Genomic DNA, 23,581 nt, shown 5'->3' with positions numbered 1-23,581 from the left:
CACCCTCTTAGGACTTCATCTTCCTCCTCTACAGAATCGGGTTTTCTGACACTTGCCCTCAGGACTGTCCTGGAGGAAGGGGGACCTCCTGGGGCCAGTGAGGCCCAGCAAAGGGCACCACATCCTGTCTCATGGACAAGCTCCACCTCAGCTGTCACTGCTGGTGGTCCACGTGAGCTCACTTCTTCAGAGAACTTGTGCTTTGACTTGTCAGAGGCCCTGGGGGCTGATCCAGAAAGGAGAGCCCCGTCCCCAGGCTGTCGTGCTCAGGCGCAGCTCCTCGTCGAAGGCTGCATCACTAGGGCCTCCTCTCCAAGGACACACGCGGATCCTCTGACCGTCGGTAATTTAGAAGTATGGGGTTAGGACGTGCCCTTGGCTGGATATTTCCAATACATTTCGGGACGTTCCTGTCTGGGATGGATTTCTTCTTCCCCTAAGAGAATTCTAGGCACCAGAAATCTCTCTGGCTCATTAACTTGTTGGATCCCCTACAAATGTCAAGGCCACCCCCTCTAAGGGAGCCCAGCGAGGCCATAAACAGAGCTCTGAGACTCTGACGTCTCAGCCTCCTTGGAGCCTAATTAGTCCCAGCTAAGTGGGAAGACCCCCCAGGGTCAGGGGGCAAGGAGGCCCATTGGGATCAGGGTACAGCACAGAGGGGTGGGCATGGTGTAGGGTAAGCACAAGGGCCGATGCAGGAACCCAGGCCCAAGACAGCAGAGTGGAAGAGCATCTATGATCCAGGCCGGGAGACGGGAGGGAGCAGTCACCAGACCAGAAGGAGAGTCTTACAGAGAGAGGTCTCTCCAGAGCATCTGTGACCCTTTGGCCAAGGGACAACCAGCCCAGTGTCACACACACACACACACACACACACACACACACACACACACCCGGTCTTATGAAAGCTCCCCACCAGCCAAGCCCAGCTGGACTCCAGCCTGCACAGGGCCCACTGATGCCATTCCCAGAGGTCAGCCTCCAGGACCTAAGAGCCCAAACTTGGACTTCTCACCAAGTCCAGGGCACTGGGGACCCCAGATGGGTTTTGAGCAGGAGAAGAGCATGGTTGGGTGTGCTTTGGAGAGGACACCGCCCGGGTCTTTAGTATGCAGCACCCGGATGGTTGTTACAACAATTACTGCGACAGGGCTTCCTCTAGTACACCTTGCAAAAGGGATCAAGGTCCCAGGCCACCAAGCTGTGGAGCAGAGCCCAGGTCCCTGGTGAGGCAGGTCCCTTGGTGAGCTGACCCTCTGACAGCTACCCCCGCCCCGTGCGTCTCGAAACACAGCGGGCCTGTCTTCTCCTAGGAGCCCGTCCACCTGGAAAAGCGAACACAAGCCCCCGGCCTGCCCAGCCCCCCACTCCCTCTGGGCTCCGCTGTTACAAACCCGAAAGATTTACCCGGGGATCATAAGTAGACAAGAGGAAGCACATGGTTGTTGGCCAGCTCCTGGAAAAGCGGCAGAGCCACTGGCTCCACAGTCCCTCACGCAGGATGAGCCAGGGAAACACGTGGGAATTAAAACTCAGGATGGTCTGAAGGCGGCGTTGACAGAGCAGCTTCAGAGCTGCGGGGCGACTGCCCATGGCCAGGACCAGAGCCAGGGGCTCACCCGCAGGAAGGGGTGCTTCCACCTGGTGCTGATTGAACAAGGCAATAAACGGGAGCTGCAGTGGGAACACTGACAGCTGAAGCTTCGTAAAGGAGATAAATCTGTGCTGGCCACTTTCCCACCAAATAAGGGCAGCTGCCTCCTGCTGGGGAGCCCCGGGAGCCCCAGGCCTGGTACAGTGACTGCGTTGCTCTCTCCTTCTCATGAACGGCTAATCCTTCCATTTGTGAAGCTGCAGAGAGTAAGGGGGTGGTGGCTTTAATAGTATTCTATAATCCATGCACTTTTATGCATTTCAAATACTTCATTAAAATAAATAAAAGCAATTTAATTTAAAACACATACTTCTCTTGATGGCAGATTGGTGACCTTCTCCAACATGGGGACATTTACTACTGCCCCCCCCACTCCCAGGAATTATTGACTAAACTCACCTTTTCTTAGGGAACAAGACCAGCAGGGTTTGGAGCAGCTCGGATGGAGGTCTTGGGGAGCGGGGTGGCCAGGGCACACACGACCCGAGGGCGTGGGCCAGCTGCGGGGCACAGAGCTCTGCCCCTCCCAGCCCTCGGAGGAAGGGCGCCCCAGGCCCGCTTCACGCTGTCCTGGCCACAGGTGGGAAGACTCCCAGGCTGGATCAGGAACAGGCAGGGTGGCGGCTGCTTGTGACAATGTGAGCAGAGACACACTTAATCTTAAATCAAAACGTGGTAGGACGAGAGAAAAACGTTGGCTCTCTTTAGACCGGCTTCCTCCACGTACCCCCACCTGGCCCAGCCAAATAGTCACTGCAAGGGGAACGTGGCATGCGGTTCCTTCCGGCGATGATGAACCCAGGGAAGGCGGAGGGTTTTGTTCCTGAGGCCAATGCCAGCTGATCGCCGTGGCTGCCCAGAGCCACCTGCTGAGCCTGAAGCCATGTCTGGGCTCCACGGACAAGGGCACCAACGCTGACTGACATCTGCCACAGGCACAGATGGGAACGTGGCGCCGTATGTATTCTAACCAGGGGACTCCACCCAGAAATAACCCATTTGTACAGGAAAACGTCAGTGACAACCGCAGGCTCGGGATCGGTGGTTTCGGCTCCCAGGGGGAGGCCCCAGGCGTGTTCTCACCTCCACCACAGCCATGACTTCTAGCAGTGACTTCAGCCTCCAGCCAGCCACCCAGGGGACTCGCCGTCCTCCCTGAGAGGGCTGCGGGCTGTCGGTGACGGGAATAGGCTGTGGCTCATCCATGCTTCCCTGTCCTTCCTGTTCCTGGAATAAACGGCTTTTGTTTGTTTGTTTGTTTCTCTGTTTAAACTTTTGGCAAAGAAGCCAGGGCTGAACGCTGGAGACCTTGCCTCCTGGGATGCCAGTCCTTCCTAGGGAGGTCCTGGGCAGAGGCTGTGACAAACATACATGGGCCGAGCACCTTCAGGCCTCCAGGTCTCAAGGTCAGTGGTGCCCCTCTCTCCCTCCTCCCGTTGCACCCCCTCTCTCTCGGATGAGCTCTGAACAAGGTAACAGGCCCCCCCGAATAGTTTGGCAGATTCACAGACAAAGGGGTATGTGTCACTTACAGGGAAGTCCCCTGGGTACACACCAGCTCGATGGGCTGGAAAGGACTTCAGTGTCCCCAGAAAGGAGGCACGTGACTAGACACAAAAGAAAACAAAGCTGCGCAGAGCCTGCCTTGGACGAGAGTTAACGAGCGTGAGCCTGAAGGCCGCGTATTGACGCGGGGAGGCGTTAACGTTCGTTACGCTACCAAGTGGAAAAAGCTGGAAACAAAGAAGAATGGGCAACGGGATTCCATTTTCCACGTGCGTGTCCACACACTCAGGGAGAGGGACTGGAAAGGAACTGAAGTGTTAATACTTTATTCCGACGAGGAGGGGTTGATAATGACCTTGGGTTTGGTGGTGTTTGGGTGGCTCATTTGTCCTCATGCGTTTGTACATTTTCAACGTTTTCTCTTTGAGCATGTGCTCTTTTAGTCATAGAAAACTAAGAAAATGTTACTCTTAAATAATTATGGAAGGGCGAAAAGGAAAGATTTTAAAAAAACTTGAGTTTGGGAATTATTTCGAACTACACTTGGATCGGTCCTCATTCTACCCCTCCTTAGCTGGCATCCTTGGACAAACTGCTCACTCCCTGGGCATCTGTCTCCTCTCCCTAAGTCACCCAGTACTCGCTTAGAGAAGCCAGGCCTGCTGCTTGAATGGTGATGGTTAGTTTCCAGGGCAAGGGGGTTAGCAGCCAGCAAAAGACGGCTGTGGTGCTAGGAAAAGATTTTTGGTTTCCTCTGCTGAAACTGAGGATGTAGAGGCGGCGAGAGGCACCCTGGGGGGGCCCAGAAGATGGCACAGCTGAGAGGCGCCCACACTCACCACCCATGTGCCCAGAAGCGCCTCCCACCCAGGCACAGGGAGTGGAGAACACCAGGCACCTTCGGGACTCCAGTCGGCAAGATCCGGGCCCATCTGTGGCCGTGACTAACTCCAGAGTCGGGGACGCAGTCTCGCAGTGCAGCCAGGGACATGTTCTCCCTGAAACACTGTGCCAGTGCTCACAGCAGGGAGCCCAGCTGGGCTGGGAGGGCCGGATAGAGGGATTCGCCTGCAAGTTGGTGAGGCCCACAGTCAAGGGACGCAGAGGGACACTGGGATGGGACTGAGCATGGCTCCAAAGGCTTCTGGGGACACTGCACACCATGGGAACAAGTAGTGGCAACATCCACGGTGGCCCAGCAGCGTCTGCCAAAAGGAGCCACCCTGGCTCCACCCTGCCATGTGAATGTCGCTCCAAAACACTCCGTTAATTTCAGCCAGAGCTCCCCAGAGCTCCCGACTGGGAGCATCGTGTCACCTTCCTAATGGGTCACCCAGAGTCCTCCTGTCCTAAGAAAAACAAGAGGAGGAGCAGCCAGAGCTGTCAAGAAATTAATTGAAAACAGCAATAAGAGTCTCATGAATATGTAATAAGAGAGTAACTGTCTCCTTTCTCCAAGGCAGACTTTGAGTCTGCGAACTTTCCCTCTGGGGCCTGCTGACCACCCCCGTTTCTGGGAGGAGAAGCTCCTGCCACCAGCGAGCAACAGCTGTTCCTGTTCTAGTAAAGCTGCAAAACAGTCTGTCAGCCTGGGAGCCCCGGCCACAGATGTCACACGGCACCAAGGGTGCTCTTCCAAGAAAAGCAAGAAGGAAACTGCTTCGGTCCGTTTAATGTGCCTGGAAGAGGCTCTTTCATTTATTAGTTGTTTGTGTCCCTTTCGTGTCTGTATCAACTCCTTTGAAAGCAGTTTGAGTAGCTCCTCTCTTGTGTGGCTGATGAGTCCAAACTGGAATCCAAGCATTTTAGAGCTGGGAGGTCACCCGATTAGACAGCGCTCCCCATGCCCAGCACAGAGCCCAGGACGTGGGTGCAAGGTCCTCATCTGATGGGTGAGAATATCGGAAAATCCCAGGACTGGTCCTGGCCACAGACACTGTGGGAACCCAGGTCTGCTTCTCCTCACTGGCGCTGCCCCAGGCTCTTTCTTTCAGTTCTATTCATCAAACCAGGACAGAGAGAGGTGGCAAAGATGAGTGAGACAGAGCCCCTGCCCTCAGGGGACGAGTCGGAAAAACAAGGACATAAGTGGCTATGATGTTAAAAAATAACACTAACCATCCAAATCCTGGAAATAAGGCCACGAGGGGACAGTCTGTCCTTTGACGTCACTTACCCATTGTTTCACCAGCCCACCCAAGGATCACTTAATGACCTAGGGGGACACGGCTCCCTGGGCCCTGGCTATTCACCATTAGTTAAGGGCTCAGACTCTGTGAAGTTACAAAGTAACACGCAGATCAAATCCAGTGAAGACATAAACAATTTATATCCAATAGAAAAGATAACACCAAAGATGGATTAGTTAATTGCCCTGTAGGACACTAACCAGTTCTGTTTTAGTTTTCAATTGTGGTAAAATACGCATCACATAAAATTTACTACCTTAACCATTTTTGAGTGTACGGTTCGGTGTCATGAAGCACTCACACTGTTGTGCAGCCAGAACCCCTTTCATCTGCCAAACCGCATCTCTGCACCCATCAAACAGCAACCCCGTTCCCCCCTCCCGGCCCGGCAACCTCCGCTCCGCCTCCTGCCTCCGAGGTTTGGCTGCGCTCGGGGCCTCGTGTAAACGCAATCACGCAGCGTGTTGCTGTGACTGGTTTATTTCACTCAGCGAAATGTCCTTAAGGTTCGTCCCTGTTGTAGCATGTGCCAGACTTCCTTGCCTCTTAAAGGCTGAATAATATTCCAATGTGTGCACACACCACGTTTTGTGCATCCGCTCATCTGCTGACGGACACTTGGGTGGCTTCCACGCTTCGGCTACTGTGAGCAATGTCGCTGTGAACATAGCTGTACCAATGTCCTTTGAGACCCTGATTTCAGTTCTTTGGGATAGATACCCGAAAGAGGAATTGCTGGCTCATACCATTCTGTTTAATTTTTTGAGGAACCGCCATACTGTCTCCCACAGCGGCTAAACCATTTTACATCCCCACCAACAGTGCACAGGGTTTCCGATTTTTCCACATCCTCTCCAACACTTTTATTTTTTACTCTTTTGATCCTAATGGGTATGGTTTTCGTTTGCATTTCCCTATGACTAGTGATGTTGAGCATCTTTTCATGTGCTTATTGGCCATTTATCTATCTTCTTTGGAGAAATGTCTAAGTTCTTTGCCCATTTTTAAAATCAGGTTGTTCAACATTTTTGTGGTTGAGTTGTAGGAGTTCTTTATATATTCTGAACACTAACGCTTTATCAGATGCATGATTTGCAAATGTTTTCTTCTATTCTGTGGGTTGTCTTTTTAATTTTTTTTAAAAATATGTCTTTATTGATTTCAGAGAGAGGAAGGGAGAGGGAGATAGAAACATCAATGAGAGTCATTGATCAGCTGCCTCCTGCACACCCTTGACTGAGGATCGAGCCCACAGCCCGGGCCTGTGCCCTGATGGGGAATCAAGCCACGATCTCCTGGATCCCAGCTCGATGCTCAGCTGCTGAGCCACGCCAGCCGGGCTCATGTGTGCCCTGGTTGAAGCAAAGAATGGGAATTGAACGCTGAGACTGTTTTCTGAGGATCTGGGGCGCACATTCCTTCTCGGGTTTTCGAGATCACGTTGGTGTGGTCTCCAGGCCTTCCTCACATAAACTTCCTGACCCACGGCAGTGAGGTTTCCTTGGGCCCTGTGGCCACAGCAGCCTGCATTGCGCTGGACAGCCCAGATGTCCTGGTCTGACTGGCTGAGGCTGTCGCTGAGCTCGCCTCGCCTCGGCTGGCAGTCCACGCACAGGAGTGACCAAGGAAGCCTCGGCAGAGCCTGAACCCCGTGGGTGCTGAGACCCACCAGGCCCGCTGCCCACTCCTCCACCCCTCCTCCTGCCTCAGCTGCCCAGGTGCCCTGAGGCCTCCAGGCGGTCCAGCCCTTAGCCCTGGCTCAGCCTCTACAGCAAGTACAGGGCACAACACCCTCGAGGCCAGCAGGGCTCCCTAATGGGGACCAAGGAGGTAGGAAGCGGAGTGGAGACAAGGCGCAGGGGTCTCGAAGCAAAGCCATCTGGGCTTCTTTTCAGGCTGAATAACATACACCTACCGTGTGCAGTTGAGGCAGGCAGGCTCAGGGTCAGCCAGCCTGCATCTGACTTCCCTTTAAGAGCTGAGCAGCCTTGGGCAAGTCCCTCAACATCTCTGAGCCTCAATTTCCACATCTGTAAAATGGTGCTAATAGGAACACCCAGACAGATGGTGGATAGTAAATATAAAATAGTACAGCCCCTGGCAATAATCAATCCTCAACAAATGTTTATTTCTTGTGGGTAAAGTAGATTTTGTCCTGTTTGTGCACGTTTGTGTATGAAAAAACAAAGTATTAGGGAAAGGACAGCTAGAAAAAAGCCAGAGAACTTGCTCATTTCCCTAGACATTCTCTTTGCTGATTGATGTTTCTATCAACTGCTAGCGGAGGTTAGTCCCGATTTCAAATTCGCGTGTCCAGAGAGTGATAAACTGTTATCTCCCTAAAGTAATCTGTGCTGCCGTCAGCTCCCCTTCTCCGCCCTGACAGATGGGATTGGATTCCTCTTCCTACCCCTTTGGCAGTTGAGAAGATCAATGAGACATTAGTCTCCGCCTCAGACTTTCTCCTGGGGGGGAAGCTGATGGTCCAGAATTAATGTGGCAGCTGATTTACTACTGGTGTCTGAAGGCACGGGGCGAGTCCTCCCACTGCTGGGAGGGGAGAGGCAGAAGGCAGCCCTTGGCCACTTCATGGGGCTGACTCACAGGCCTGTGTTGTCCAACCTGAGTGAGAAGCCAGCTGCAGAGGGGCTGACTCATCTGGGACCCACATCCTAGAGACTGGCTGGCCCTAGTCCTAAAGTCCCAAGGCCATGGATGCTTTCAAGTTCTATGACCTTGACAAGTAAGTTGACCTCTCCAGACCTCAGTTACTTCATCCACAAAACAGGATGGAGATTCCTCAAAGGATGACCATGAGATTAAAATGAGAGGATTTGTGTGAATTGATGTACTCGGTACAAGTCCATTTTTCATCTTGGAACACAAGAGTAAGTGCAATGTTCTTGAGAAACTGACCCAGTCTACAGATATTAAAACTGAGGCCTAGAGAGGTGAAACCTGTAGCAGTCAAGGTTAGGAAGACTCCTCCGCCCTCACTGCTGGTGACACATGTGACAGCCCATTTCTCCTTGTTCCTTGGGAGCTGGAATAATGTGCGGACAATGGCTTAGAGAGAGTCAGTTTCCTCTGAGACTCCCAAGGGGAGTCCTCCTCTAGCAGAACAGACACGACTGAGCACCTTCTGCACACTGCATGCTTTTCTGGGCACTGTGGGCAGTAAAGACAATACATTCAAATTCAGAAAGAGGCCTTGACCCTGAGGATCCGGTGTTTCTTTTTATCCCCCTGCCCCTCACTCTTGCCTTTTCCCAGAAGCAGGTCCCTCCCTGAAAGGTGTGGGGAGGGACCCCGCCTGCCCCTGCATCAGACCTGTTCTTAAAATGTGGTGCTAGAAAAGGTGCTGGCCCCAGGCTCCGGGCAGGGCCAAACATACAGGCTGTTCCTGGTCGGGACCTTTGGTCTGAAGTTTTTCTAATCCAAAATAGACCTGGGTTTTTTCCATGATCTCCAGCTTATTTACTATATAAACACAAGCTCCTGGACTGAGGAAGTTCTGCCTGATTTACTGTTGCTCCCAGCACACAATCTGGCGAACTAGGAGTGAGAAAGAATAAAGAGATAGGCCTGCAGAGCCACAGCAAGGCCACAGCATGAAGCTGCGGGACCAGGGGGCTCTGAGATGCAGTTTATGGCCTTTATGGGAGCACAAAGCAAAATGCCCTATCTACCCACCTGGCTCAGACAGAAAGCATTCCCCTCCCTTTGCCAGGGAGTGGACTGTGCCCAGTGGCTCTCTGAGCTGAAGAAGGGCTGGGGGTGCTCTAGCTAAGAGGCCTCCTCATGCAGAGCAAGAGGCCCCATGTAGGAGACACTTGAAATGCTCCCAAGTGGATGCCTTTACCATGTTCAGGGCACTCTCCAAACAAACACAGAAAGCAGAACATTTCCTCCTCGGCTTCCTTTACAACTAAAGCCAGGCACATGACCCAGGCCCTCTGCTCACATTTACCCACACAGACTGCCGTTCAGAGGCTCTGGGAAAAAGAGGCTCTGGGAAAATTCCACTTTGCTGGCGAAGGAGGCAGCTGAGCAGGGGCACAGGGGTTGCAGGACTGGGTTCCTTCTGCAGTAGCAACATGGGCATTGCAAGCTGTCGTGGGTGCGATCCAGATGGTGGCGGTGGTAGGGGTGTTTCCCTCATGGGGAGTTTGGGGTTTTGTCACTGGAAGCTTAGACTGAGTTCTCCAGATGCCCGCCTCCCCCCCCCAAAAAAATCTGGGTAACCACGAGCTCCCCAATGTCTTTTTAAAACTCCCTTTCCTGCTCCATAAGCCAGAGCCAGCTTCTGTTGCTTGCCACTAAGAACCCTGGATGGTAATCTCCTTCAAGTTGGCCTGGGCTGTCATTTCTCAGGGTCCTGGCTACAGCAACAACCACGGGCATCTGTCCAGTGCTTGCCACAGGCCCGGGGACTATGCCATGGGCTTAGCATGTTTGTCTTGTGGAATTCTCACAGCACATGAGGTAGGTACTATCTTTATCTTCATTCATAGTGGGGAAAGTGAAGCTATCAGGCATGAGAGGGCGGGTCCAATGTCTTAAAAGAGGGCCATCCAATGTTGTGAGAGTAGAGGAGCTCCTGAAGCTAAACAAAGATTCCAAGAGAGACAGGAGCCGTCAACGGGCAAGCTCTCCACTCTGCTCTCCGTGGCGGGAGGGGCAAAATTCAGGGGCTTCACATCATTGTCTTCAAAGTTAGGACCAGTAACACCTACTAAGTTCATAGATGGTGAAGAAACAGAGAGATATCTCACTGTCCAAGGACTCTCCCAGGATAATGACAGAGATTACTAACAACAGGACATATTGTTACCCCACAAGTGTATGCTCTGAAACCCACCAGGGCAGAGGGGGTGGACAGGGACTCATGGCAAACGATGCTGCAAGGCTGCATTTGACCACCAGCACAGCGCGCAGGTATGCATCCCAACACACGCTAATCCAGGTAATTCTCCAACATTCATTTCAAGCGCTTGATTTGCATAATTCCAGGGACAATAAATCTTAGCATTAGGGCTGATTTGACGTGAGATGCAGACAGCCTCATTAAGAATGAGGTCTTTGATCAGCTCCTCTAGATTTTCTTTTCTCTGGCCTACGATTTTTTATGCCAGGTTGATCTTTTTTTTATTCATAAGGGCTTCATTCTGATTTGTCACAGCTGTATTAACAGGGCAGCTAATGAAGACTTAGCTACGGAAGTCTGCATCTCGTTTATCCTCAACAGCAAGATTAATGAAGCAGCAGAAAACGGCTTTCTGCACTGGAACTTCTCTGGCCAACCCTGAGTCATCTCCAATATATCTTGCTTGTGTCTCCCAGAATTGGGCTTGTCCGTAAACTCTAGGAGTCAGTGCCCAAGTTCAACTGCCGCTGATGACAGCCCAACTCACTGGTTAGAGATGCCTGGATCAGAGTGGTCAGGGATGTATTCTCCTGCCCATTCCCTCTACACGCATTTAGTGAGCACCTTCTGTAAGCCAGGCTCAGGCATACAAAACAGACTCAAGGTCACAGTCAAGTGGACATGCCACCACTGTTGGCCAATGTAAGAAAAATATCTTAGCCAAGTATCGAGGTTGGGAGCAGGCTGGAAAGATGATCTGCTCTGTCCTTTTGCCTCTGGGAAGGTGACTCTCCCAACCAGTGTTTCTATAACATAAGGGCTGCCAAATGCTGGTGATAGCACAGACAGTGACTCTGACTGGTAGAATTTATTAATATATGTGTACATTGGTTTCCCAGGGCTGTCACAACAAGGTACCATAAACTGAGTGGCTTAAACAACAGAAATGTATTGCCTCGCAGTTCTGACGGCTGGCGTCCAAAATCAAGGTGTTGGCAGGACTGGTTCCTTCTGTGGCTGTGAGGGCCTCTCTCCTTGGCTGGTAGACGGCTGGGTTCTTTCTCTGGCTTGTCACAGTTTTTCCTCTGTGCCCAAATTTCCCCTTTTTATAAGGACACCAGTCATATCGGATTGGGGCCTACCCTGATGACCTCATTTTAACTTGCTTACCTCTGTAAAGACCTTATTTCCAAATCAGGTGACATTCTGAAGTACTGGGAGCTAGGACTTCAACATGTGAATTTGGGGGAGACACAATTCAACCCATAACAAGTTGTCTCTGAAGCTGGTTTAACTAAAGACAGCCTCCAGCAGCACAGTATAGTTAGAGCACTAGAGAGAAGGTTAAAAACCGAGGTTCAAGTTCTAAATTAGCCACTTCCCCTTAGAATTCTTCTCAGAGAACAAGAGAGCTGGGCTGAGCCTCGGGGTTTTTTTAACTGTAAAATGGGGATGGTGATAGTAACTACTTCATAAAGGTTGTTAAGACTAGTAAGGCCTGAGGCTCAAAGGTCATATGGATAGGGAGTGGTGAAGCCAGGATACACTTGCACCTCTGTCTGGCTCCGAGGCCACCACCTCGCATGGTGCTTGAGGTTTGGAACCAAAAGATTCTTTACCTTACAGAGTCTATTCCCAAAAGACCCATCAAGATTTTTCAGTAAATACTGACTGGATTCCTGCTGTGCTCCGCAATGCTCACATGAAGAACGGAGAAGGCACTCTTCCTGCCTTTGAAAAGTAAACATGAAAATTACAATGAAATGCTCGGGCCAGTGTGGCTCAGTGGGTTGGGTGTCATCCAGTCCACAGGAAGGTGGCCGGTTCAGTTCCCCTCAGGGCACATGCCTGGGTTGAGGGCTCTATGGGGGGAGGGGGGTGCAGGAGGCGGCAGACTGGTGTTTCTAGTTCTCTCTCTGAAATCAGTCAGAACATATTTTAAAAATAATAATTACATAAAATGATAGATGTGGCTCATAGATGTCACTGCCCTGGAGGTTAAAAAACCAGAGCTGGGAAGCGCTCGCGCAGCAAAGCCTTACAGCGCCTGGGACCACAAGGGGGCGCTCAGCAGCGCCGAGGTGCCTCGGGCAGGACTAGCGGGGGGCCACCCGGCTTCCTTACATCTTCTAATTGGTGTCTTTTAAGGGCAGTTTTAAACTGCTTTTTCTAAAATACAAATGGTCCATATTATGTTATCCCTAAGTCAAATAATAACAACAACAACAACAATAATAAAATAGTAGTTCCTCTAGGGCAGGAGTTCCAAACTCCTGAATTACAGCACTGGGGACGGGCATTTTAAGGAAGCCGCAAGTTGCACTATCGCCGCTAGGGAGGGACTCAAGGCAGAAGCTGCAAGCAGCCCGGCTGCACGTTAACAAGGGGCTGGTCGAGTCAGTTACGCTGCAGCCGTAATACGGGACCGGAAGTGAATGAAGCTCATCCACATGGAGGGACATTTAAGCCGAACTCTGTGGAAAAGGCCAGCTGCCGAACTGCATGCCCGGTGCGTGTGTCAACTGGACTTGAACGCGAAAGGAAAACATTAAAGGCACACGCCTGCGAAGACGATGGGCTGAAAGGGCACTGTCTACGAGACTACCGGTCACCCCTGGGCACACTTCGGGTGGCTTTCTTTCAAACGCCACCTTCTTTCCCGAACTGTCCTGAGCCCCTGCTCAAGGAAGAAGCAGCGGCTTCTTCAAAGCCCGACACTTCCCAGTACCTCGCTGGGGTTTTCGCCTTGTTCCACCTCGTCCTCTAGCCCCGCGTGCGCGTCGTCTCCCTCCGACCCTGGGGAGCCCTTCACGGGGCCCCTGCGTCTCTTCCAGGTCCCTGACCCTCCGCCTGGAGCCGACTTGCCGGGCCAGCGCGTCGCGGCCACACTCCTGCGGGGTCCGGCAGCCGTTTCCGAGCCGGCTGAATGGGAACCCCAAGCTTCCACCCCTGACACAGCGCGGGCCAGGACCCGGCGCTGTGGGCCGGCCGCAGACCTCTCCCCCGCGGGACAGCCGCGCCGCCAAGGCCCCAGCGCCGGTCACCGCCCGGGCATCAGCTGCTCCGCCGCGTGCCGCGGAGCCGAGCGGGCGCTTCCGGTACCCAGCGCGGAGGCGGGGCCACGAATTTTGTCCCTTCGGCGGCGCCGTCCGGACGCGCGCCGCTCCTCTCACGTGATCGAGGAGCCTAGAGGCCTGTGCTGGACCCGGAAGCGGCGGAGCGGGGCGTCTGGGTCGGGCGGCTGGCTGGCTGGCTGGCGGGATGGAGGCGACTTTGGAGCAGCACTTGGAGGACACGTGAGTGGTGCAGCCTCTCCAGCCTGTCCTGAGGTCGCGGCGGTGAGATTAGATCGGGACAAAGGGCGCGCGCTGCGAGGGCCAGCCGGGCGCCTTGGGGACGCCGCGCGACCCCCAGGCTGCGGGGTCAGGCGGTGAGCCGGGTCCCGGGGCCGCAGGAGCGGGGTGAGCCGAGATTAAAGTCCCGCCGTGGCCCCGCGCTCTCCCTCTGGACCCAGTCTCCGCGGCCCGAGCCCTGAACCGCCTGTCGTGTTGAAATTGTCGACATAAACACGTGCACACACACCGATACCCCTACACCTCTTTCCGTGCGTGACCGAGAAAATGAAAGACAGCCCTTCAGTTTTTCAGCGAGGACTATCTCCATAGAATCCGTAACAAGAAAGCGCACAGGGAAACCCCCGTCGCACCCCTGCCCGTTTCCCAGCCCCTCCAGGAGGCAGCCGTGTTACTTGAGTTCAGCAGTTGTTTTAAGGAGTTAATGTACTAAAGCATGCAACAGAAGCCTAGATACTGCAATGTGTGGTTTAACTAATTTTTCTCGGGGTGGGGTAGTGATAATGAAAAAAGGTTGAGAAACAGTGATTTAAAGCGCTAGCAACAATGCCTGGTATGTAGAATGCCTACCTGTGTTTTAATCATTTAAGTTCTTTTTCTCACATCATCTGTTCCTGGAAATAGAATGAAGAATCCATCCATTGTTGGAGTCCTGTGCACAGACTCACAAGGGCTTAACCTGGGCTGTAAGTATCTCCCATCAACCCTTCGGTGGGTTGCTCGGCATTTGATGTTGACTGGGAGTCATCGTCCTGTTACCCTGCCACTTTCTGGCTACTTTGTGAGAGTAGAGGTTACCTCCAAATAAGATTAGACTACTGAAACTTCTCACTTGGTGTTTATGAAGGTAGAAACGTTTCTTGTACTACAGTTGTTTCTATTGAAATAGCATTTGACTCATTTTTAAAAGTGGGTTGAGGAAGGACTTCAGATGATGACAGCAGTTACATTGATTGAATGTATGCCATCTGCTTGGACTACTAGGCTCCCTATACTCATCTCTTAATTTTCACATTAATCCTGCAAGATGCTATTTTTTAGTCTACACTATATAAGTGAGGACGCAGTAAAAATAGGGCTTCAGATTCAGAGTTGGACACATCTGGGTTCAACCCCCTGCTCTCCCATTTGCTTGGACCAAAAAGAGCCTTTCTGAGCCTCAGCCTCTTTACTGGGTGGTTAATAATAATAATTGAATTGCATTTATTGAGCTTTTTCTGTGTGCCAGGCACCATTTCAAGTGCTTTATATATGCTAAGTCATTTAATCCTCATAACATGAGGTAGATAAAGAAATTAAGTGGTTGCCCTGGCTGCTGTGGCACAGTTGGTTGGAGTGTCTTCCCATGCACTGAATGGTCAGAGGTTCAATTCCCGGTCAGGGCACATGTCCAGGTTGTGGGTTCGATCCCTGGTTGGGGAGCATGTATAGGAGGCAACTGATTGATGTTTCTAACATGTCTCGCTCCCTCTTCCTCCCTCTCTCTCTAAAATCAATAAAAACATAACTGTGGGTGAAGACTTAAAAAAAAAAGATTAAGTAGTTGAGCTGGGATTTAAGTCTAGCTCCAAAACCATTAGTATTGTGATACTAAAGATTATTTAATGTGTGTAAAACACCACACAACCCAGACATAATGCTCAATAAATGATAATTACAAATGAAGAAATAAATCCAGTAAGGTAAATAACTAAAGCAAGCCTAGGACTCCTTCTTTACTGCAGGACTTTTTAAAGCTCTGAGCTTTTGCTGGGAGGGTGACTGATAGGTAATCTGTGTAACTCAGGTTTTACATACAAATTGAATCGGGAGAAAAAATGCAAATGGGTTTGGGGGGTGCTTGCCAGGCTCACTAGTGGAAATTCAAGGAAGTAAAAAACTCAGTGAGTTCCTTCAAGAGACCTTCAAGGTCAGAAAGACTACCGTCTGTCCAGTTAACATTCTGTGTAACAACAGTAAATCCGACAACTCTGCCACGGTAGCATGTCTGTTACCTGACCTAGTTTCAGGCAGGTAGAATTGTGTTGCCTTTATATATGCAAATATATTGTAAATTTAGTAATCACTTTCTATAGCTACCACCCAAGACTTACTTATTACCTACATGCCAAAACAGTAACAAGCCAATTCTGTTGACGCTGGGAAACAGCCAGCCTATTCTAGTGGGACTATTTGCTCATGGAACATCCACATGTGTTATCAAGGTGGTCTTACAGCTGAACTCCTGGGTAAAGACTTGTATTCCCTTTGAGGTTCAGTTCAATAAAGGGAAATGAGATTTCCTATGAGGAATTAGTTTCAACAGGTCTCTTGCCCTTACTGCTTTTTGTCTGTCTCACCTCTGAATTTGTCAGTTTCAGCAAGGTTCCTATAAAACGAATTTATGACTTTCAGGTCAACTTGAATTACAGCTTCCTTATATGCTTGAGAAGGTGTTTAGAGATGGCGATGGGAATGACTTTGAAAATTGAGTGTCTGTCATGGCTTTATTGATTTAGGAACCGGTGTCTGGCTTCCTCACTGAGGGAACCGGCTGAGTACAGCAGAGCAAAATCATTTCATGTCAGTAACTAGCCTCAGAGACCATGAACTGAACTCTTCTCGTGAATAATTCATGAGATGCTACTGCAGCTCTGCACTCATTTTTAAACAACCAGGCAACATGATATCATCTCTGTCTTCCAGGCCGTGGGACCCTGTCAGATGAGCACGCTGGAGTGATATCTGTTCTAGCCCAGCAGGCAGCTAAGCTAACCTCAGACCCCACTGATATTCCTGTGGTGTGTCTAGAATCAGATAATGGGTGAGTAGAAGTCAGCAGGTCCTTCCTTTCCTTTTTATTCAGAAAAATCCCTGGGAAACTTGACTGGGGCCTGCCCTGTGTTTCTCAGTGATGCTCCATTCAAAGGGCTTTAAGGAGGTTCTCACCCTTTGGACCACAGGCGCAGACAGATTGATCTCTGAAGCTAATGGGCTTTCAGACCAGGTGACATTTAAATGAAGAGGAAGAACTGACATGAACTGTCAGTGTATCAAGAGAAAGAAAGTAAAAGAGAGGGAGCTCAATCAAGAACAGAAACTACTCTGTAGTAATAGAATACTAAAGATATTCCAAGTGAGTGACACAAGCAGCATACAAACTGTGTACAGTATCATCACAGTTTTGTAAAGAGAGAAAAAATGTGCAATATTACTGATGCAGATAAAACCAGGAAAATATTAATAGTGGTGCCTCTGAATGGTAGGGTTATAGGACTCATTTCCTTTTTATAGTTTACTTTTCTGTATTTCCCAAATGTTTTGTTGTGTTTATATATTGCTTTTATACATAGAAGAATGATAAATTTTTGTTGTTGTTGTGTCCTAAACCAAACTGCATCATTCATCTCTCGCGGCCTCCTACGTGGAACATTTTACCGAAGGTCTTCCGCTTCGCTTTCCAGGAACGTCATGATCCAGAAACACGATGGCATCACAGTGGCGGTGCACAAAATGGCCTCCTGACGTCGCCCCGCGGGTCCCGGCAGCCTGTCTTTGTTCATTATCTTACACTGTGAAAGCTTCAGTGGTTACGCTCTTTGTTGATTGTGCTTTGGGCACTTTTGTATTAATTTTAGGGTAAGTTGCTTTTGGACACTAGGGACTGACTTATCAAAATATTAGTAAGGACGGATCTTGTTTTGCAGCAGCAGGCCCAGGTGACTTTGTATATAGAATTGTTATGTTCAATAAATCTGGTTGGAGGAAAGCTTGGATCTTTTCTGGATTCTTTGAATTCTTATCAAATGCTCATTTTTTCAGTTATCAAATTATATATATTTTTTAAGGTCTTTTTCCAAATTACTCTCTGCTCTTTCAGAAGCTTCCTGAAACACATACATTCTCACAGAAGTGTCCATGGATATTTAAAACAAGCCATTTCCAGCCCCTAAAAGCTTTGTTAAGTCAGCTGGGTAGACGCCAAAATGCTAATATCCCAACAGCAGCTTAAGGATTCTTTGCTCTTGATATTAGGCCCCACCTGCTTAATCAGAACCATTTTTAGTGAACTAAGTACCAACAGTGGGTCTAACAATGTGCAGTCATCTATCTATCTTATCTAACTAGTCAGTCCTCACAACAAACTTGCAAAATAATATTAACCACATTTTTTACAGGTACGGAAACACAATCGGGGTAACTGGCCGAGAGTCTGCAGGCCTAAAAGATGGCAAAGTTGCGATTCTAACCAAGTCTGCATTTCCCACTACACCCCAAAGCTTCCTCTATGAAAGCTGTGTCAAGGGGTTCATCTCTGAGGCCTCTGCAGCCCTCCCGGCCTCTATTGTTTTGCCACATTGCAAATCTGACCCAGCCCTCAGCATCCATGGGAGCTCTCCATCAATATAAAGTCCAGCCTCATCTCATCCTGTGATAAGAATCAGATAGCCCTGCTTTAAAAAAGCAACACACTCCCACCAAAAATTAAACCAGTCCTACAGATGTTTACAAAAAACTGCTTTCCAGAATGTGTTCATAATGACAAACACCACAAAAGTATTCACCTCTTTTTGGGGTTTGGCCTTCTGGAGTGCATTCGGTCCCTACCACGAGCACCACAGTCTTACAAGGCATCTCCCAAATCACTAAGCTGGGGTTCTGCTAGCACATTCATCAAAAAGTATTAGAGTTTGTTTTTAAGAAGCCTCTCACTTTTTAGCCCAGCCGGGCGTGGCTCAGCAGTTGAGCATCGACCTAGGATCCAGGAGATCGGGGTTCCATTCCCGGTCAGGACACACGCCTGGGTTGCAGGCTGCAGCCAATCAATGACTCTCTCATCACTGATGTTTCTACCTCTCTCCCTCTCCCTTCCTCTCTCTGAAATCAATAAAGTTATATGTTTTTTTTAAAAAGCCTCTCACTTTTTAAAAGGAACATGCATAAATACGTGATTTTCCAGCTAAAACAAGAAAAATGCACTTTGGCCTAAAATATCTGTTTTGAAACATGGGATGTTGGTGCTGAAGAGATGAAAAGCAATTTCCTGAAAAAAAAATTTTTTTTTTGAGGTGGAGGGTGGAACAGAGAGGGTAAATGGGACAAGAAAGCTGAATCATCCCAGTAATTTTCTAGGAGACTCAGCCTTAACCATTTCCAAAATGCAGTAAGAAAAAAGTTTCATTATAACTCAAGTATACACCTTCTCTGGAAGGTGTTGGGCGGTAAGGCAATCAAGTATGAAAAACAGCAATTAAAATGGGGCTGTTACATACTACCCAGATTCTTTAGTCGAAAACACAAAAGGTAACACAGCTGGCTGAACTTCCTGAGGGTTTCCATTTGTAGCAAACAAGTCCTGAGGACCCTGGAGGAATAGCAGAAGTCCAGGTATCAGAGTCCTGGGGCCCCATTCTTTGCCTTGAGAACAGTGTTAAAAGGTAAACTGAGGCATATGTAAAATTACAAAAATTTGAGCAAAAATCTATTTGAACCAGCACCAAACCCAAAGTAGGTAAGACCACTCCACCAACAGCAGCTTGGGGGGGGGGGGGGGTTTCTTCCAGTTTCCAAAGGCTTTATTAGTAAATATGCTTCAGAAAAGATGAATCCTATTGCTTCCAAGTCAATGGAATGAAGAGCTGTGTCCAGGGACACAGCCAAGTGGGGCCAAAGGGAACTGACTGATGCGTTGTCCACCTTTTATAGGTCCAGTCAAAAGCACAAGATTTGTAGTCAACCAGTTCTTCAGGCTTAAACCATAAGCCGATTTCTCTCAGCACTTTTGGCTGAATCTGCCATAAATGATGTTCCTGCCAACTTGAATGCAAAAGTCTCCATGAATGGTGCCTGGCTTAGAATCTGCTGCATTGGTCTCCCCAAGCCAGACAGGTCTCTCCTGTCTTCACACAGTCAGCCCCTCCCAGACCATGGCCACCACAGGCCCCGAGTCCATGCACTTCACCAGCCCAGGGCAGAATGGGCGGTCTTTCAGGTCAATGTAGTGCTGCTTCAGGAGATCCTCAGAGGCCCGAAGCGCTTGAAGATGCTGTCCGCCTTGATGGCGATGAAGGTGCGCTCCACGTGGCCATGGTGGGAGACACGGGAGGGCGGTGGGCTGCTGCTGCGCTGGGGGGCGGCAGGGGAGGTGGGCAGGGGGGTAGGCTTTTATAGAAAAAAAGGCAGAATGGAAGCAAGGCAATGATTGATTGGCTTAAAGCCTGTTTGGCTGTGACTGGTTGTCCTTGGGTTTTAACTTCACCAGCACCAGAGTCACCCTGTACTGACCTTGTTTAATTCAACACTAGTTTTACCAAGATTTTCTACTTGGCTTACTCCGATGCTTGTTTTTGAGCCTACAGTGAGAAACTCTGGGCCAGGGTGGGTGGTAGGAGGGCCCAGGATGACTTCATCTCCACTCCTCAGGGGGTGAAGTCCAGCGGCCAGGGAGCCCACGTCGGCTGTGAGGTCCTCGCTCTCACATGCCCCCTTGTTCTCACAGTAGAGTTATGAACTGCCTCAGAAAAAGAGTAACATTCTAGGAAATTGTGGAGTCCCCGAGTGTCTGATCGGTGGAGGATTCCTTTGCTGAACACCACGTCAGAGGTAAGACACTAGGATTGTGTGTTGGGGTTGGTTTTCTGCAGTGTTTTGGATGACCTACCAGCTTCCTTCCCAGCCCAGCTGCTCACCACCGAGCATTGCGCATGCCTAACCGGTGGACTCCCCTTTCTAGTAAGAAACAGCTTGGCTTCTGCAGTGCCTGCAGTCCCTCAAATCACCCCTTCTTCAGAACATGCCCATTCTCTTCTTTGCTGTTTCTCTCTACACCATTTGTGAGGTAGCCAACTCTGACAATTTGCTCCTGGTACTTTCTAGCACATTCTCCTGCAGAACCACAAGACCACCGTCACACCCAAGAGCTGTATGTCTGTTCACAGTCCATATTCAGCTCCTCCAACTGACCTCCCAAAGTCCTTCATAGCCTTTCCTAGCCCAGGGTCCACTCAAGGAACAGTCACTGCATTCTGCTGCCACGTCTAGTGAGTGAGTGCTTTGTAAATGGAATTCCTAAGGACGAGCCCCCACCATCCTTGACTTCTCTGAAGCCAAGGGCTCACCCAGAGGACTAGAGGGCGGCGCACAGCTTCCCCTAGGATCTGGCTTGCAGACCTGGACACTGAGGACAATGCTAAGAGCGGCCACCCACAGTGAGTGAGGCCAAGCTTTGCAGTTAACTCCTTTGAAATTCCTCCCTGAAATTAACTGAGTGGTCCTCTTGCTGCCATTCAAACTGGTGGTAGAGATTTCTCTGCAGTAGCTTCAGTCCCTCAAATCACAGCTTATCATTAGCTTTTCCTTCCTTCTCCCATGATTCTGCCTGGATCGTGATTATAGGATAAGCAGGGAGAGGGAACATTATAGTCAAGCAGCCTTTACACATGACGAGGCCATGCTTCAGGAGAACTGGCCAGCAGAAGCCAAGCAGCAGCCTGCAGAAAAGCCCCCCCAAATGGTACAAAGTCCTGCTTGCAATTTGGAGGTTGAGATTAGAGTCTATAACAATGTTAGAAACAAGAGGAAATCATCTATTTTTAAAGAGGTAGGCTAAAAAAAAACAAGTGGTTTTATACCACAGAGAAAAATAAAGTTCAAAAGTTTAGATGTTTCTTGTCAACTGAATCAATTACATCTTGGGCTTGTCACAGGGACCTGTGTCATGCTGAGGAGGGCAGGGAAGGCCCAACCTTACACCCACGCCCTGGATGGAGGTTGGGGATGGATGATTGTGCTTCACTTCTTCCTGGTAAGAATTCACTTTCCCTCTCCTACTTCCTCAAAAAGACAGCACTGGGGCCCAGCCCGCGTAGCTCAGGGGTTGAGCACTGACCTAGGATCCAAGGGATCATGGTTCGATTCCGGGTCAGGGCACATACCCAGGTTGCAGGCTCGATCTCCAGTGGGGGGCGTGCAGGAGGCAGCCGGTCAATGACTCTCCCTCCCTCTCTCTGAAATAAAAAAAGACATAATAATAAAACAAAGAGACAGCACTGGGGAGAATGAGGTCCCTTATGTGACCCTTGGTATTTGAATGGGAAGGGGACAGAGCTAGGTCAGACACTACCAGTGGGCACTCAAGTCAGCAGACCCCAATTAACGAGAAGGTTGAAACATCCCACCTTGAGCAAAAGCAGCACTCCCATCTGGCCTCCTCCCCCCTCCCATCCCTACACCACAGAATGCTCCCGTCACCACCACCAGCTCTGCCCTGGCTGCACGGCAATTAGGTTTGGAGACAATCACACATTTAACCACTTCAGAAGAAGCACTGGCAAGTGCTAAGTGTTTTTGGGGTGGGGCCCCCAGCTCAACACAGCAGACACATTTGCCGGCAGCTGCCCCCTGCACTCACAGGGGATGGGGACATTTCCTCTGTCCTTCCTGCTGCTAGCTTCCGAGCCCTCCACCAGCCACAGCATACGCTAGCACTGGGCCCCGCGCACCCGGTGTGGATTCTGACATGCGAGCCCGGTTCTTCTCCCTCGTCCAGAAGCAACTGGACTGGGCACTCACTTCTTAGTGAACTTCTCTCCCCCATCCTCCCAGGCTCTTAGGATTGAGACATGGTGGCGACCTGAATCGTCAGCGTGGCCATTCTAGAACACTGGTGAATCCTATCACAACTGCTCCAAACCCTGCAGATGGGCACTGGCTCCACTGTTCCTCATGTCCCGAAATCTGTTAACTTTGAGATGTACTCATGCGAACAAACAGCCTTTCCCTCCAGATCCGCCCCCTCAGCCCCTTCCCCACCCCAGCCCAGCAGTAGCTCACTCCTCCTCCCTGGGGACAGAGAGGGGGAAGTAGGGGCAGAGGTCCTCAGCCACGACTTTCGACTTGCATAACACAAACTCCCTAAATGGATGGCCATTTGTGAAACATTAGCCTCATTACCAGAAAATGTGAAATCTCAGTGTTACTAGTAACTAAGCTAAGGACACGCTAAGTCTGACAGCCCTTCCTGTGGCTGGGCCACCTCCCCAGAGCACATCCTTGCCTTTCCCTTCCCCCTCTTCTTCCCCCACAGGCCTGCATCTCCTAAACTCTAAGGGACCCCACAAGACTTGCAAGAAGGGAGCAATAGGCATTGGCAGTTCGTCCTGGGCTAACCCCCTGAACCTGTCTCCAAGGCCCCCTTTTCTCTGACTTCTTAGTGAGCCAAAGCAGCCCAGGCCCCTTTCCCCACCTAGTTTCTCTCCTGTTGCTTCTATCCTAGGCCCTTCCTTGTTTCACTATCTCCAGCTTTAATAAACATTCTCTAAAAATAAAACAAAAAATAGAAACAAAGTTGGAAGGCTAAGAGTTAAGGAACGGAGGCAGGGCAGATGCAAAGGCTGACCTTGGCTTTCTTGATATCCACAGGGGAAGACTCAGACTGTTATTAGAGACAAGTCATATCTGCTCACTGCTGCTTTGCCCAGATATCAAAGATGGACCAGAGAGGACAGGTTCTGAGCTGGGGGAACCAGTAGCTAGCCAAATTCAGGATGCAAAGGTCAGCATCCTTAAGATGTCACCACAGAGCCCACATCCAGGGAAAGAGAAAGGCTGTTTGCCAGAATGATGCCTCACTGTATGTTTCTTGCTCATGACAGGGCACAACCACCGCTCCGTATTTTGAACAGACTGAAAAAAGCCTGGGTCATTCAAGAGTCTTGCATGTTCTGCAGCCCCATTTCCTGATAGAAACACCTTTGGGACCATTCTGATGACAAACTGTCTGAATGAGGGCCTGACAAAGTATTTTTCACTTTTGAATGCAGAGCCCTGGTATCCATAGCACTGTTCACTTGAAATAATGAAAAATCGGTAGCTTCTCTCAAGTCAAAATGGGAAAAATCTATTAAGGGATGTCCTCCTCACTACCCCTACCTTTCGCAACCTCGGGGCACCACCGCCGATTCTTAGCCCCTTACTGCAAACAAGAGATAATACTAGTCTGAAGTAAGAGTCTAGCTGGGGACAGAGGGGG

The 23,581-nt window shown here is 50.1% G+C and overlaps 1 protein-coding gene across 3 annotated transcripts; it reads left to right on the top strand.

The window, feature by feature from the left end:
* The first annotated feature begins 13,439 nt into the window (after positions 1-13,439).
* Positions 13,440-17,320, top strand: LAMTOR5 (late endosomal/lysosomal adaptor, MAPK and MTOR activator 5). Of its 3 annotated transcripts, none has more exons than XM_016223298.2 (4): positions 13,440-13,515; positions 14,197-14,258; positions 16,258-16,375; positions 17,016-17,320. In XM_016223298.2, the coding sequence occupies exons 1-4, from the start codon at positions 13,481-13,483 to the stop codon at positions 17,074-17,076; spliced, it is 276 nt and encodes a 91-aa protein (XP_016078784.1). In that variant the 5' UTR covers positions 13,440-13,480; the 3' UTR covers positions 17,077-17,320. The 3 variants fall into 3 exon arrangements, with proteins under 3 accessions (XP_016078784.1, XP_016078783.1, XP_087684200.1); XM_016223297.2 differs by having other exon boundaries at positions 16,995-17,320; XM_087828074.1 differs by lacking the exon at positions 17,016-17,320 and adding an exon at positions 16,515-16,986.
* Positions 17,321-23,581: the final 6,261 nt, after the last annotated feature.

This window comes from Miniopterus natalensis, chromosome 19 (assembly GCF_054644295.1).
Source record: "Miniopterus natalensis isolate mMinNat1 chromosome 19, mMinNat1.hap1, whole genome shotgun sequence".
Lineage (NCBI taxonomy): Eukaryota > Metazoa > Chordata > Mammalia > Chiroptera > Miniopteridae > Miniopterus > Miniopterus natalensis.
The sequence above is the reverse complement of the archived record's forward strand: the minus strand, read 5'-3'. Positions and strand labels throughout refer to the sequence as shown.